Consider the following 16,929-nt stretch of genomic DNA (forward strand, 5'->3'; position numbering starts at 1 on the left):
CTACAAATCATAACCAAGAAATAAGCATCACTATTTAACAGGCTGAGGAGCTGAAACAAACGTGCATTTGTAGACACTTCACTGATATAAAGTTATCAGGTTTAATGTGTAATAAAATGAAATAATTCTTCACATTTCATGGGATTTATTTCTGTAGATATTCTGAGAAGAGGTTGTCATGGTGATGATTTTGGATATGAGGAAGAAAACAAGTTTCAAATATCACTGGAATATAATTAATAAAATGTCATAATTTAACACACATTACAGATAATATTAAATTTAATTAAAACATGTTAAGAGAAATCAAAATGTTCAAGAATGGAATAAAGAATATGTAGTTTTAAAGAATAAATAAACTTTGTTTTCCTCACATTCTTTGATGAACAGGAGTCACGCCTTGTTCTTGTTTTTTACTTTCACTTTTAACTTCGTGTTGTTTCTTGTCCTGCTCTGATGTCGCAGCAGAAGCTTCAGCTGGTGAGTAACGTTAAACTACTAAAACCAGATCGATAGAGGTGATCAAGTCAAAGTCCTCTAGAGAAGTGAAGTCTGTCGGTAAACGAGGATCAGTCACGGTGATTAATGATTTACAGACTCACGGTAACATCCGATCAGAAATACTGTCCGACAGTCTGCAAGAAAACTCTTTTACTGGAATCAGAGGAATCAGAGGAATCAGAGGACGTCGATTCAATCAGTTTAAACTATAAAACAAAATCACAAATGAATATAAGGGCTGTGAATGTTTTTAAGTCTGTAAATGAGGAGGATTTAGTCAAATTATGACAATGTATTTACAGAATGATGAAATTCTAGTTGTAAATTAGAGGCACAGATGCAGATCACTCTACATTTATATGTGCATTGTGTTTTATATTTGTTTGTGAATACTTCTGAGGCTGTTTTGACGCCATACAGACTGTTTCCGGTGTGTTAATATCTGAGGTAACTCCATTTTAGATGCTCAGCCTCAGCAGAAGCAAGGCCTTTGGAAGGAGGCTGAGTCACAGGCCGACAGTAGTCTCTGGGTTTAACACGTGCATGCGCAGTGTAACTGAAGCGACGTCCGTTTCTGATGACAACAGCAGCTGATCACAGCTGGATCAGCTGATCACAGCTGGATCAGCTGATCACAGCTGGATCACAGCTGGATCAGCTGATTATGTCTGAACTGATCTAATACTAATAAAGAAACAGAGTTATCAGAGCAGCAGTGTTTCTCTCTGTAGTCTGTTACCTGTTGAACAAACACCTGCACATGAATAACAGCTGCAGTCTGTATTTCTACTGTGGACTGAGTCCTGCTTAGAGGACCAGGAACCATCTCTACTGTGGACTGAGTCCTGCTTAGAGGACCAGGAACCATCTCTACTGTGGACTGAGTCCTGCTTAGAGGACCAGGAACCATCTCTACTGTGGACTGAGTCCTGCTTAGAGGACCAGGAACCATCTCTACTGTGGACTGAGTCCTGCTTAGAGGAACAGGAACCATCTCTACTGGAACAATACCTTTATATTATTTATTCATTATGAGCGTCTGTATTATATTGATATAGAATAGTGAAAAATAAGAATATTAGTTTAAATGTTCTGTATAAATAAATGCAGTGTTAGTAAACCAGATTATTGCACTACATTATTGTACTGTTAATTTCAGTACTGCACAGTTGAACATATAATAAATTATAGGGTTATAGCTGCTGCTTGGGGTAAAAAATAATAAATATATGTTGTACACACACACACACACACACACACACACACACACACACACACACACAGCAATTTACAATCTAATGAACAGATCTACCGTTTTCTAGACTATATAAGGGTATATTTTATCCTAAATACAATCTATTTACTTTATGTTGTTGACGTCTGTATGACAATAAAGTAGAATAAATTAAATGTTAGTTGGGGCAGTTTACAGTAAATGTTTGTACCGGTAGACATTGGATCGTGTTCCATGAGCCTGTTCAGTAGCAGGACACGTAGCTACATTTTCAAACAGGCCTTAATCCTGTTTTTAAAATCTCCCATGCTTATAAAAGAATCTGTTTTAAAGTGTCTCTGTAGATCACACCAACATGAGGGTGAAAAAACAGGTTTGAGGAACGAAGTAGTTCTACATAACTTGTATGCATGACCGAAGGTTTGCAGCTACTGATAGTTTTGTCAGTAGAGTTTCAAGTTTATTTGTCATATGCATTTAAAAGTACAGTGTACCCTGATGGCTCTCTCTCAGCCCTTAAAATCTATAAATGGTACAGTTGATAAATATTACAATAAATAAGACAATACCTGAGAATAAAATTTGTTTGTATGATGTTTAGCCACACAGTCATATGTGTACAGACTATACAGTAAGGGACTGAGACAGCAACCTTGTGGAGCACCGGTATTCAGAACTGTGGTAGATGAGTATCTGTTTCCTCCTCTTACTGTCTGGAGTCGGCATGTCAGAAAATCTTGTATCCACCTGCAGATGGAATTACAGAGGCCGAGGTCTGTCAGCTTAGATACTAGAAGAGATGGTACGATTGTATTGAAAGCACTGCTGTAATCAACAAACAGCATTCTGACATATGTGTTTTTTCCCTCCAGATGTTTTAGCAGAGTATATAAAGCCAGTGAAACATCATCATCCACAGCTCTGTTAGACCCATATGCAAACTGTAATGTGTCAATATTGGCAGATATGTTGTTATTTATGTATGCCTTAACCAGTTGCTCGAAACACTTCATTATCACAGATGTTAAAGGGACTATTTGTAACTTTCAGAAATGCTTCTTAACAGCGAAACCTGTGGCCGTGAAATCAACAAAAGTCAGCGTCGGGCTCGCGCTTGCTCGCTCTAAATATACCTGAACGAGCATCGCTCAAAACAGTGAGGCGACACACGTCAGCTAAAACCACAATATCACTCTATATTTCAGCTGCTTGGCAGTAATGTTAGCTGACCAGACAAAGGCCTCTTCATGAACATGATTTAGATCTGATCCTAGTGTTGGCTTTTCCTGCCTAAGTGCAGGCTGAGGCAGCGGGGCTCTGCAGCGTGTCTCCCTGCTCTCTCCTCCCGCAGCCGGAGAGAGCAGAGGAGACACCGGCACCCGGTCGGTAACGAGAAGACAACGTAAATCTCTGTAGAGCTCCGTCACTTCACAAGACACGGGAAACCTCTGTTGGTCTGGAGGAGCTGCAGCAGTTATTTCTGCACAAACGTCCACTGAACATTCACTAGATATTCTCAGAGCTAAACTAACTCTCCTGCAGTGAGGAGTGAGCGCGCGTTCACGTCTAGAGGTGGAGCGAGCTGAGCTGTCTGAGTGAAGGAGAGCAGGCAGAGGAGGAGGGTACAGCGGCTACAAGCGAACGCGCATATGCGAGCGCGCATGTGTGACAACTCGCTACATTTATACGCTTACAAAGTTACAAATAGTCCCTTTAAGGCTACAGGTCTAAAATCATTCAGACAAGATACAGGTGATTTCTTGGGCACAGAGAACACAGATAAGGAATGAATCAATGTTTAAATATGTTTTATATGATGATATTTATCTTAGAATGGTTTTACAACACTGTATATTTGTGCTTGTGTGTGTTGTGGTTCCTTTTATACCCTTTTGCTCTTAATAATAGAATATATTCAAGAGCAACCAAATGAAATCAAACTGTCCACCATGACGGTTTCATCTTAAACTATAAACTGTGTGTTGATGTTTTTATTCTTGTCTGATGATTGTGATGATGTTGACATGTTATACAGGACTGTTGGTGACGCAGAGCTCTTTGACTTCAGCAGACAGCAACACTGACACAAGTAAGTCTTCATTGTTTGTCCAAACTCATTCATTAGTGAACTATGGCTGTCTGAGTGTCAGTAAATAAGAGAAGCTGGATAACAGAAGGTGCATTATTCTCTGATGTTTCCAGCAGAGTGACATCATGGCGACTGCATCACCTGGTGAGTCCAGTCAGACTTTATTAGTGTGGATAACACACTGTCTTCTCTCACTGTCCACATGTTACACCGTGTCCTAACTGGCTCTCCGTCCACACTGAAGACGTTAACTATGCACTTCTGTTACGTCATGTAATAAACCCCGTACAGATCAGCTGTGAGCTCCAGATCAGACTGGAGACGTAACCACTTCAAAGATGGGTTATTAGTACGTGCTATCTTCCTACGTTTGTAGCCTACTCTTAAACAGAAAACACGTTTTATATTGTGATATTTACTGGAAATGACATACAATATAGCTCGCCGTGCATCTTGCTCCTTCTGGGGATGCGACATCATCACAGACAGAGGCCTGTACTACGAAGTGAGTTTGAATCATGTCCTGCATCTGTCAGTTTAAACTGTGTTGTCTTTAGTCTGATTATGACTGTAACTTCTTATTATTTGTGTAATATTACCACACGATCCCCGCACCGAGCTCTGATTGGTCAGTAGGCGGTGCTTTTATACGAGTTGATCTCTTATCTGGAACATAACCTGCTCCGGAGCAGGTCAGCTGTTCAGCATCAGTTACCATGGTGATCTACCCCGGTAAGAAGTGAAAACCCTGAAGGGTTAACCCTGAAGTTACCTCGCTAACGCCAAATCCTGCTTCGTAGTACAGACCTCTGGTGTCGAGATACAGTGAACAGGGAGTTAAACAGATTAATCTGACATTATGACTGATTTCTTCATAAACACAATTTGAGTTAATAAACACTAAATGTGGATGTTTCTCTCACCAGTTGTCGTCCCTGCTCAGCCAGCTGTATAGTGTAACATTAGTCCGTTGTGTTTTCAACAACACTGAACAAAATAATCTAAACAGGTAGAAGAAGTCAGATGTGAGAGGAGCACAGGATGCTTTTCTTACTCTCTTGGTCCTCTCTTGTGTTTTAATGCATCTGAGGCCATCTTTCTCTCAGTTTTATTTATTGATCCAGATTAAAACACACAAACGTTTAACGTGAGCGGATCAAAACGAGGCTTCGTACTGAAATACTGTAGTGACGGCTCATATTTCCCAGAGTTTCCATAGTGGTCACTTTGTCCTGTGTTTGTGTTTTGTTTTAACCTTTAGTGCTGTTACATTTCTTGACACCAGGTAGCTCGTAATATTTATTCTCTAGTGAACGCTACAGTACACATATAACTGTGAGCGTCAATGTTTGTGCTCAAAGGGGCAATAATCAAGTTAATATCCTCATCTACATCCAGGACAACTGACCCAGTTTCCTCCCGCTGTCGGCGGCCCTGATTTTAGCCTGATAATTTGTCCAGACCTGTCAGGTTCAGGTTGGGAAGCAGACCTCGAGTAAAGACCACCACTGTTGTCATGTAGTGAACAGGAGGGATTATATATATCTAGGCTTGACTGGACTTTTTCTGTTTTTTTGTAGATGATGATGATTTAAATAAACCGAAGCACAGAAGCAGCCCTGACTTCAACCGACCTAACTGTGAGTCAAAAATCAAAAGCATTGAACATATAAATGATATAAATAAATAATAAAGTAAAAAACACTCAAGTAGTTTAACCAGATGGTTTTGCCACAAACTTGAAGCTTCTGCCTCTAAATGTCAGACCAATAATGTATCCTAAGATCAGTATGATCAAGGTGGAAACATAGATGAGGAGAAGTGGTAAATCACAGTTCTTAATGCAAAAACACACAATAATTGCACATTTGAATGGTGCCGTTGTTAGTGTCCCAAGCATGTCCATCAGATTACACGAGGAAGAAATGATTAATTAATTAATGAATGGATTAATGTGTATATTTCTGTATCCTTACAGTTACAGATCAGCCCCTTTATGTGGAAGTGAAGCGTTCAACTAAGTTAAGCTGCTTTACTAAATGGATTTCCACTTTAATGAACTATTATATAACAAATATGACAAATGTCAGCATTTAAAAGAAAAAAGGAGCTTTGTTTCATCTGTCCTGCAGCTTTGGTGACAAGAGCGCCGCCATGTTTCAGTACTCTAGTCTGTGACGTCACCAGGTTGGTTAGCTCGGCTGAGTTACACAGATACAACGGTAGAGACAGTGAAAGACGGAGACTGAGGAGACACAGGACAGAAGAAAACAAAAGAGGGGACACTATTGAATTGTTCCTGGATGTAAAGATGAGTTTTATAATGTTAAAACCAAGAACAAAACAGTCCATCTCATAAACTGACGCTGAAACAGAGATCTGTCTCCCCATCTCCCGTCCTCTCCCCTCTCTGATCACCTGTCTCTGTCTCTCCATCTCCTGTCCTCTCCTCTCTCTGATCACCTGTCTCTGTCTCTTCATCTCCCGTCCTCTCCTCTCTCTGATCACCTGTCTCTGTCTCTCCATCTCCTGTCCTCTCCTCTCTCTGATCACCTGTCTCTAGTGTTTGCTTTTGTGATAAGTTTTACTTTGTGATGGGAGTTTTGGTATGCTAATGTTGAGGCAAGTTCAGAAAACAAACGCTATAACGTGGTCTTCAGAATAAAGTAGTGCTTTCGGCGTTGATTTTCTTAGCGACCCTGTCTTTGAACGGTCTGAATGAGACAGCAGAGGAGATACAAGTGATCAGAGAGAGGAGAGGACGGGAGATGGAACGACAGAGACAGGTGATCAGAGAGAGGAGACGACGGGAGATGGAACGACAGAGACAAGTGATCAGAGAGAGGAGAGGACGGGAGATGGAGAGACAGAGACAGGTGATCAGAGAGAGGAGACGACGGGAGATGGAACGACAGAGACAGGTGATCAGAGAGAGGAGAGGATGGGAGATGGAACGACAGAGACAGGTGATCAGAGAGAGGAGAGGACAGGAGATGGAGAGACAGTCAGATGGACTCAGTGCCTGTCGGAGGACTCTTTCAGTGCCTCTAGCCAGCGCTGCAGTAACGTTACTGATCTCCGTTTCAGCATCAGTTTATGAAATGGACTGTTTTGTTCTTGGTTTTAACATTATAAAACTCATCTTTACATCCAGGAACAATTCAATAGTGTCCCCTCTTGTTTTCTTCTGTCCTGTGTCTCCTCAGTCTCCGTCTTTCACTGTCTCTACCGTTGTATCTGTGTAACTCAGCCGAGCTAACCAACCTGGTGACGTCACAGACTAGAGTACTGAAACATGGCGGCGCTCTTGCTACAAATGATGAAACAAAACTCCTTTTTTCTTTTAAATGCTCATATTGGTCATGTTTGTTATATAATAGTTCATTAGAATGGAACTCCCTTTAGTAAACCAGCTTAACTTAGTTGAACTTCCACTTTAAGCCCAGCAAGAGCTTTGAAATACTGCCGCCTGACTGTGAGTCAAACTTAAAGCTGCAGTAGGCAGAATATTTTTGGCATCATTTGGTAAAGATTCCATAATAACCTTTCAGCATATTGTAATTCAAGTGTTCTGAGAGAAAACTAGACTTCTGCTCCTCCTCATGGCTCTGTTTTCAGGCTTTACAAAATCTATTCCGTGATGGGAGACTCTGCCGATCACAGGCCATTTCAGAGAGAGCGTTCCTATTGGCTGTGCTTCGGTGTGACCGGACCTTGGCGTTCCTTCAGGCCATCTCAACCTGATCTCATCATGGCGGCGGCGTCACAAACTTTCTCATTTTACAGCTAAACCGTACACTACAAGATGAATCTGAGAACATCTGAGGAGAGAAATAGGCATTACAGGAACAGAATATTGATTCATATCTGATCAGCGCTGCCTAGTTTGACCGTTTGGTCGGAGTTCAGAGTGATGGACAGCCGGCTCTCAGAGACAGCAGCTGGACAGCAGACCTCAGATCAGCTCTTACTGCTTGTTTTCCTCCGGTCTGTGAAATCTTGCAGATGCCGTTAGGAGCACCGGAGGACACAGAGGAACATGATATTTTTCAGATTACCGATCTCATATACTACTGTCACGATATAGAGACCGTTTTATAAAAACAACTTTTTTTAACCATATTTGCTCCATTTCTACCCACTGCTGCTTTAACTAGGACAAGTAAAACTGAAACACTAATCAACAGCAATTTGTTCTTCCAGAAACAGTGTCTCTTTTAATTAAAGATTACATGTGAATGAATCAATGTTCTGTATTCTTATAGTGTCAGATGATCTGCCACCTCTGAAGCGGAGCAGCAGCTTCGAATGGCTGTCACCTAACAGTGAGTTAAACTGCACTGAGTCACAATTATTCTTCTGTATATTAACATCTAGACTGACAGTGTTTGCAGGTGTGGGTCACTGGTGAATGTGCAAGTTTCATGATGATAACAGCTGACACATTCACAAGTCCACCTTAAAAAAGCTGTGACTTCTTCATTGGTTATAAATTCAGTTTTATTGTATTCATTTTAAATGAAGTCCACACTGAGTAGGTTTTTCTAATTCAGTGTTTTATTTCAGTGTCTGAGCTGAGGGTTGTTCTGCTGGGGAACAGCTGGTCTGAGAGGAGTTCAGTGGGGAACTTCATACTGGGAGAGAATAAGTTCAACACTGAGCAAGAACCAGACTGCTGTCTGAGAGTCAGAGGACAGCTGAAGGAGAAAGAAATAGCTGTCATCAACACTCCAGATCTGCTGCTTCCTGACATCTCTGAAAACAAACTGACAGAGTTTCTTAAAGACTGTGCGAGTCTCTCTGATCCTGGACCTCATGTGTTCCTGCTGGTTCTACAACCTGAAGACTTCATTGAGGAACAAAAAGTGAAGCTCTGCAGAGTCCTCGAAAAGTTCAGTGATCGATCGTTTAATCATTTACTGGTTCTGATATCAACACCCAGACAGGAGAGTCCAGGTTTAATGGAAAAATACATGGAACGTCCTCCATTAAAAGACATGATCAGAAAATGTCGATACAGATACTTGAAGCGGAAGAACCTCGAACTTCCAGAGCTGTTAACACGTTTGGGTCAAACTGCAAAGGAGAACAGCGGAGATCATGTGAGCTATGAAGCATTTGAGGACACAACGTCTACTTTACCAGGTGATCACCAAATCCCAAAACAAAAGGAAACACACACTTCTCTCGCAGATGTTAAAGCTACTGGTAAGTGCAGAAACATTTCTGACACACTCTGTTCACACAGATCGTCAAGCTCTTCTCATCTTAAGCTGCAAATTGATGTCATCTTTTTACAGGGCTGAATTTAGTTAAAAAAGTCAGCGAACTCAACCTCTCAGTGAAAATCCCTGTGACTCACGGTAAGTAAATATTCATCATGATAATCATGTATTTGAAGATAGATTTTTGGTGGCATCTTTTCTCCAAGATTAACCCAAACACATCCCACAATTATTCACCATTGAAAAGCAAAATAAAATCAAAACAATTTCATCTTTAAAGGGAGTGTTAGTAAGAATCCTAAATGTGTTGTTAACAGCTTCACCTGTGTCCGTTAAGTCAACTAAAGTCAGCGTCCTGTTGCTGGCGCTTGTGCTCGCTCTACATAGACATGAAGGAGCATCGCTCAACACAGTGAGGAGACACACGTCAGCTAAAAGCACAATATCACTCTATATTTCAGCTGCTTGGCAGTAATGTTAGCTGACCAGACCAAGGTCTCTCCATGAATCAATGCTGATCCTAGTGTTGGCTTTTCCCGCCTCAGCCTCCCGACCGCGGCCGGAGGGAACGGGGGAGACGCCGGAGTTTTGGTGGGAGACGATAACGTTTCTGTCTGCGGAGCCCCGTCACTTCACAAGACACGGGAAACCTCTGTTGGTCTGGAGGAGCTGCAGCAGTTATTTCTGCACAAACGTCCACTGAACATTCACTAGATATTCTCAGAGCTAAACTAACTCTTCTGCAGTGTGGAGTGAGCAGCATGCACGTGAGAGGTGGAGAGAGAGAGAGAGAAGGAGCGTGGTGTGTGAGTGAAGGCAGGCAGAGGAGCAGAGGAGCAGAGGAGCAGAGGAGCAGAGACTCCGGTCCTGGAGACCAAAGCTACGGTCTCCCCCGCGTCCTCCGACCGCGGCCAACACTGTTTAACAGCTTCACTAGATACAACCAAGAGGTTTTGGTGCTTCACTGGAGTTTGTGTTGGAGTCTGAGTCTGAACAGCGGAGACACACACGAGCGACCATGAGACACCGACCAGCAATGATTTACACGTGTAAGAAGTTACAAACAGTCCCTTTAATAATTTCATGTTAGTTTTAGTGATGTGCGCGTTTTTTGTTGACTAATCAAATAAACGTTGCTACCCTTGCTAGTCGGCACCAGAAATACTAGTCGGTTAAACTTATTTTATTAATGTAAACATTTAAGTTACATATTGACATTTGCTGTTTCAGCTATTGCTCTGATCTAAAGTCATCAGCCGCTCCTGACTCACTTCCACCCTTTTGCGTTCTCCTGGCCCCCGCCTGCCACCACCTCCTCTTTCTGAAATAGCGTCTGGGTTCAGCAGTCAGTCTGATTCTCTCCTGATCGACTGGCTTGGCTAGCCGCACACTGAAACTAGCTTACAAGGGTGCCATGCCATTGTTCCGACAACCCAATAGTCCGAAAAATGCACCACTGGACCGTAAGCCCAGTAGACAGACGGTCCGTTATTCAGAAAACAAACACCCATTGTCCCGAAAATACACACTCTCCCTGCACCGCCGTCTTAATGCACAGGCTTACCGAGGCTCAAGCCCCTAGGCCCGACCACATAAAAGGGCCCACGATGCTCCGGGGGAAAACATTTTAACTTAAATCACAGGGAGAAGAGTTGTGAATAATACACTGAATTTTAACTAAATGTTGACACTGTGAATTGAACAAGAACATTGCCCAAGCCTGGAGATGACTGAAGAGATCTCATCATGTAAGCTTAGTACTTGATTTCAGCCTCATAGTGCTGTTATTTTATCTTTCTCTCTGTTGTATTACAGCACCTGGATTCAGGATTGTGCAGCTGGGAAAAAGTGAAGACAAACAGACAAGACTTGGTAACTTCATCATCGGGGACAAAGGTTTTAAATTCCCAAGATTTTCCCCAACCAGGCAATGTGTGGCCACCTACGGAGAGTGGAGAGGAAGCCCAGTAACAGTAGTGAAAACTCCAGACATGTTCAGCCTGTCTGAGGAGACCATGAGAAGAGAGATGGAGAACTGTGTGGCTCTTTGTCATCCTGGACCAAATGTCCTGCTGCTGTTAGTGAAGCCTTCTGATTTCACAGAGAAGAACAGACAAACACTGAAGTCCATCCTGAGTTTGTTTGGTCAAGATGCTTTTAAACACTCGATGGTCATCGTGACACGTGATAGGGGTGAAATGAGCGTCGCTGTTAATGATCTCCTTAAAGACTGTGGAGGAAGATACTACAGCTCGTTTGAAGAGAACCACAGAGTGTTAATGGAGAGGATTGAAAACATTGTGCATGAAAACAAAGGAACCTTCCTCACCTTCACTGAAGAGATCATCAGACCAAAGTCTGGACACATGAAACCAGCTGTAAACCTGGTTCTGTGTGGGAGGAGAGGAGCAGGAAAGTCTTCAGCAGCCAAGGTCATTTTAGGTCAGACAGAGCTTCATCCAGTCTCCAGCTCATCAGAGTGTGTTAAACATCAGGGAGAGGTGTGTGGACGTCGGGTTTCTCTAGTGGAGCTTCCTGCCTTGTATGGAAAACCTCAGGAGGCAGTGATGGAGGAATCATTCAGGTGTATCTCCCTCTGTGATCCTGAGGGCGTCCATGCCTTCATCCTGGTCCTACCTGTGGATCCCCTCACTGTTGAAGACAAGGGAGAGTTAAAGACCATCCAGAACACATTCAGCTCTCCAGTCAATGACTTCACCATGATTCTGTTCACTGTGGAGTCAGATCCTACAGCTCCAGATGTTGTTAACTTCCTGAAGGAAAACAAGGAGATCCAGGAGCTCTGTCAGAGCTGTGGAGGAAGATATGTTGTTCTCAACATCAAGGACCAGCAGCAGATCACAGAGCTGTTGAAAGATGTGGAAAACAATAGTCAATCTAAAAATAAACCATACTGCTATACAACGGAAACATTTGCTCGTGCACAAATGGAAAAGGTCTTACAACAAGAGAAACACATCAACATCCAACAAGGTGAACTTGAGAGGCTGAAAAAGAAGAATGAGATTACGTGTAAGTATTTTGAATTTAAATGTTTTTCTTTGTCCTAAACCATGTTCTACATCACAGTCTTGGGCCGACAGTAAACTGTAGTAACTGAATATTTTAAGTAACTCCAGCTCTTCTTATTTCACAGGTGATGATGAGAAACAGAGCCCAGAGTGTCTCAGGATTGTGCTGATAGGGAAGACTGGCTGTGGAAAGAGCTCTACAGGAAACACCATTCTAGGAAGAAAGGCATTTGTAGCCGAATCAAGCCAAACATCAGTCACCAAACTTTGTCAGAAAGAACAGACTGAAGTGAACGGTCGTCCTGTTGTTGTGGTCGACACTCCTGGTCTGTTTGACACAACTTTGTCCCATGAAGAGGTTCAAGAGGAGATGTTAAAGTGCATCAGTCTTCTGGCTCCAGGACCACATGTCTTCCTGTTGGTGTTAAACATTGGCAGACTCACACCAGAGGAGAAGGAGACATTAAAACTCGTCAAGGAAGGCTTTGGGACGAATTCAGAAAAGTTCACCATCATTCTTTTCACAAGAGGAGATACACTGGAGCATGAGGAGCAGTCGATTGATGAGTACATTGAAAAGAAATGTAATGATTCCTTTAAGAAGCTGGTTGCTGACTGTGGAGGAAGATACCATGTGTTCAATAACCGTGATAAAGAAAACCGCACACAAGTCAGTGAACTGATAACCAAGATTGACAACATGGTGAAGACAAATGGAGGCAGCTGCTACACCAATGAGATGCTGCAAGAGGCCGAGGCAGCTATAAAGAAGGAAGTGGAGAAGATCCTGAAGGAGAAGGAAGAAGAGATGGAGAGAGAGAGGGAGGAACTTGGAAGAAAACACGAGGAAGAAATGCAAGAAATGAAAAGAAGAATAGAAGAACAGAGAGCAGAAACTGAAAAGGAGAGAAAACAGAGAGAAAAACAACTTGAAGAAAAGGAGGAAAACATAAAGAAGGAACGTGAGAAGACAAAGAGAGAACAGGAAATGAGAGAAAAAGAGGACAGGAAGAGAAAACAACAAGAAGAAAATCAACAACAGAAGTGGGAACAAAAACTTGAAAGTTTGGAGCAAAAAATAAGATCGGAGTCAGAATCAAAGGAAACCATTGACAGAAAGTTGGAGGAGAGCAGAGAACAGATGAGAAAAGAACGAGAGAACCTGGAGAAAACACAAAAAGAAATGTGGCACAAACGACATCAAGAAGATGAACAGAGACGACAAGAGGAGCAAACAAGATTAAGAAAGCTCGAAGAAGAATTCAAACATGAAAGAGAAATATATGAAAAGAAAAGAAAGGAAGAGGACCGAATCAGAAGGGAACAAGAGGAAAAAGCGAAAAAAGACATCGAGGAAAATCATAAGAAAAAAATTGAGAATCTGAAGAAGGAGTATGAAGATGACGCCAGAGAGAAGGCTGAAGAGTTCAATGATTTTAAAGAGAAACACAAAAATGATTTCACAGCTCAGAAGCAAGAGCATGAGAAACAAATGAAAGTCACAGGTGACATGGCATATAACATCTTAGAGGCACTTGCAGAAAGCAATGTTGAAGAGATAGAGAGAAAACAGAGAGAAATATCTGACCTTGTGAAGTGTGTGACCAAAAACAGCACAAATCTTGATCAAATCAATGAGTTGCTGAAAACACACAAAGAGGAAATGGAGAAGGTAGAAAAGGAGGAGGAAAAGAGAATCCTGCTGAACAAACATGAAAATCAATTATGTAAGTTGATTCAGAAACTTCTGAATGAAGTTGACGAACCCAGTAAGTGTTCCATCTCATGAGGCATTTAATGATTTAGCCATGCCAGCAGTTTGTATTTACAGATGGCGATGTCATCAGTCTGTCCACCACTTTGATCCAGACTGAAATGGCTCAACTATTGGATGGATTGCCATGAAATACAGACATTCATGGTTCCCAGAGGATGTTTTGAGAGAGAGAGAGAGAGAGAGAGAGAGAGAGAGAGAGAGACAGAGAGAGGGAGAGAGAGAGAGAGAGAGAGAGAGAGGGAGAGACAGAGAGAGAGGATGTACGTGAAAATCCAATAATATTAGTTAGCAACCTCACTGCTAGATGCCGCCAGATGTTACACACTGTCCCTTTAAAGAAAGATTTCAACAGCTGTAAATTCTGCTTGGTCTTTAGAGATGATCTTTGTTTTCTTTTGAAAATGAGAAAGAACATGATGTTGGTAATGTAAGTGGAATGAAATGTTAAGATGTCATTCAACCTGTTTTCTGTGCAACACCCAACTCACAAATATCACAGCAAATATTAAATATTAAGCAAACATGAATATCATATATATGTTTTTGTCACATGTCAAATAAGAATGGATGCTTTATAGCTTGATAAGGCCTACATCAATTTAAGTCATAATTCAGATGAATCTTTTAATTGTTCTTTCTTTGCTTACCATTATAAAAAAATAATAATAAAGTGTTTTCCCTTTAATTCAGTGTGGACTGAATCTGAAACTTCTTTACTCACCTCTATGTATTTCTGTATGTCCTTGATCTCAGGATACTACTGTTACTGAGGATACTGTCAAAGTATTCAGAGTATACCTAGTATACTTGGAATACTTGGCCAATGTTCAAAATATCCAGGAATGCTTCACATGGACAAATACAACAGTCTTAACAACCGCAACACATTATTCTGTACAGTTTAAATATGTTTGTCCACCTCCTGTATAATCACATTGATCATCTTTCAGTTGATGGTTCCTGTTATAATGTTTGTATTGTTTTGTCCAGCAGATGGAGCTCTAACATCAAGTGTCATATCTGTTGGAGGTTTGAAATATTGTAATCTTATTTATTTTGTTCACCACATTTAATGTTGATTCTTGTATCATTTTAAACATGTCATGGTTAGACCAACTAAACTGTAATATAATTATGTCCTATATGGACACACTGCACACTATCAGCTGCAGATTGTGTTGTATTTAATTAGGCAGATGTCTCCATGCAACATTTGTCATTTGTGAGTTTTTCGTTGTATTCCTGTAAAAAAGAAACAGAAGAGAAACAACCTGCACACAGACGTTATGCTCCACAACTTTACTTTGACAATATTTTGATCCTGTGTGAATCTTCCTCTATCAAGATTTCATAGAAATGTATTTGAGTTCTTCAGATATTCTGGTTAAAGATAGTCAGACTAAATATCTCAGATATGAGGAAGAGCATGTATGAAATGAATAAGAAGAAAACATCCTGTGTAAATATGATTTAAACTTCACATCAAAGAAATAAAAATGTTGAAAAAGATTTTAATGTCCACATTTATTTCACATGATTTAAAATATGTTTAGAGCTGAATTCAAAAATAAAAATCCTGTAAAACATTTTATAAGCTTGGATTATTTGTAGCACTCAATCAAAATAGGTTAGTTTTATATAAAATACAATTTTATATTCATATTTAAAACATTTCATTGTGATTTATGAAATATTTAGAAACACGTCTGATCATGTTCTGACTCTTTTCTTCCTGGTTAATCATCTTGTGAGTGAACTCAACTCAAACTAAAACACCTCCCAATATATTTATTGATATTTGTGAATGCAGTCTATCAGTGATGAGGGCGGTGATCATTTAACCGCACTAGGCTGACATCAGCTGTCAGAATTGAATATTGATCATTGATCATCCTCAGTCCAATTCAATCAAAATAAATTAACCTGTGAGAGACGAGAGGATCATTTCACTCTCATGTCACCAATATGTGTAACTCTTTGAAAGCAATGATCTTACAGCTCTGTTTGTGCACAGGGAGCCATGCTCTGTCTGATAACCTCCATGTCCAGCAGGTGGAGCTGTAGCATCAACCTCTGATGATTGGAGCCTCACAGAACACTGCTGGTTACAGCTTTCCATTTGAGAGTTCAGTCTTTAATGAGATGCTGTCTGTCTGTCTGTCTGTCTGTCTGTCTGTCTGTCTGTCTGCCTGTCTGCCTGTCTGTCTGTCTGTCTGTCTGTCTGTCTGTCTGTCTGTCTGCCTCACTACAAATCATAACCAAGAAATATGCATCACTATTTAACAGGCTGAGGAGCTGAAACAAACGTGCATTTGTAGACACTTCACTGATATAAAGTTATCAGGTTTAATGTGTAATAAAATGAAATAATTCTTCACATTTCATGGGATTTATTTCTGTAGATATTCTGAGAAGAGGTTGTCATGGTGATGATTTTGGATGTGAGGAAGAAAACAAGTTTCAAATATCACTGGAATATAATTAATAAAATCTCATAATTAAACACACATTACAGATAATATTAAATTTAATTAAAACATGTCAAGAGAAATCAAAATGTTCAAGAATGGAATAAAGAATATGTAGTTTTAAAGAATAAATAAACTTTGTTTTCCTGACATTCTTTGATGAACAGGAGTCACGCCTTGTTCTTGTTTTTTACTTTCACTTTTAACCTTCGTGTTGTTTCTTGTCCTGCTCTGATGTCGCAGCAGAAGCTTCAGCTGGTGAGTAACGTTAAACTACTAAAACCAGATCGATAGAGGTGATCAAGTCAAAGTCCTCTAGAGAAGTGAAGTCTGTCGGTAAACGAGGATCAGTCACGGTGATTAATGATTTACAGATTCACGGTAACATCCGATCAGAAATACTGTCCGACAGTCTGCAAGAAAACTCTTTTACTGGAATCAGAGGAATCAGAGGAATCAGAGGACGTCGATTCAATCAGTTTAAACTATAAAACAAAATCACAAATGAATATAAGGGCTGTGAATGTTTTTAAGTCTGTAAATGAGGAGGATTTAGTCAAATTATGACAATGTATTTACAGAATGATGAAATTCTAGTTGTAA

The 16,929-nt window shown here is 40.7% G+C and overlaps 3 protein-coding genes across 4 annotated transcripts in view; all 3 read left to right on the forward strand.

Moving 5' to 3' along the window:
• Window positions 1-16,929, forward strand: part of LOC119492980 (actin, non-muscle 6.2-like) — an 840,607-nt gene that overhangs the window by 727,024 nt on the left and 96,654 nt on the right. The window lies entirely within an intron of this gene.
• Window positions 1-16,929, forward strand: part of LOC119492997 (L-rhamnose-binding lectin SML-like) — a 301,994-nt gene that overhangs the window by 93,664 nt on the left and 191,401 nt on the right. The window lies entirely within an intron of this gene.
• LOC119493204 overlaps window positions 1-16,929 on the forward strand; it is a 90,956-nt gene that overhangs the window by 37,034 nt on the left and 36,993 nt on the right. Inside the window, exons 7-11 of the mRNA XM_037778353.1 lie at window positions 8,090-8,149; window positions 8,391-9,032; window positions 9,125-9,187; window positions 10,865-12,082; window positions 12,207-13,865. Coding sequence (XP_037634281.1) covers window positions 8,090-8,149; window positions 8,391-9,032; window positions 9,125-9,187; window positions 10,865-12,082; window positions 12,207-13,865 — 3,642 coding nt within the window. The remainder of the gene's footprint in view (window positions 1-8,089; window positions 8,150-8,390; window positions 9,033-9,124; window positions 9,188-10,864; window positions 12,083-12,206; window positions 13,866-16,929) is intronic.

Source organism: Sebastes umbrosus, chromosome 8 (genome assembly GCF_015220745.1).
Source record: "Sebastes umbrosus isolate fSebUmb1 chromosome 8, fSebUmb1.pri, whole genome shotgun sequence".
Lineage (NCBI taxonomy): Eukaryota > Metazoa > Chordata > Actinopteri > Perciformes > Sebastidae > Sebastes > Sebastes umbrosus.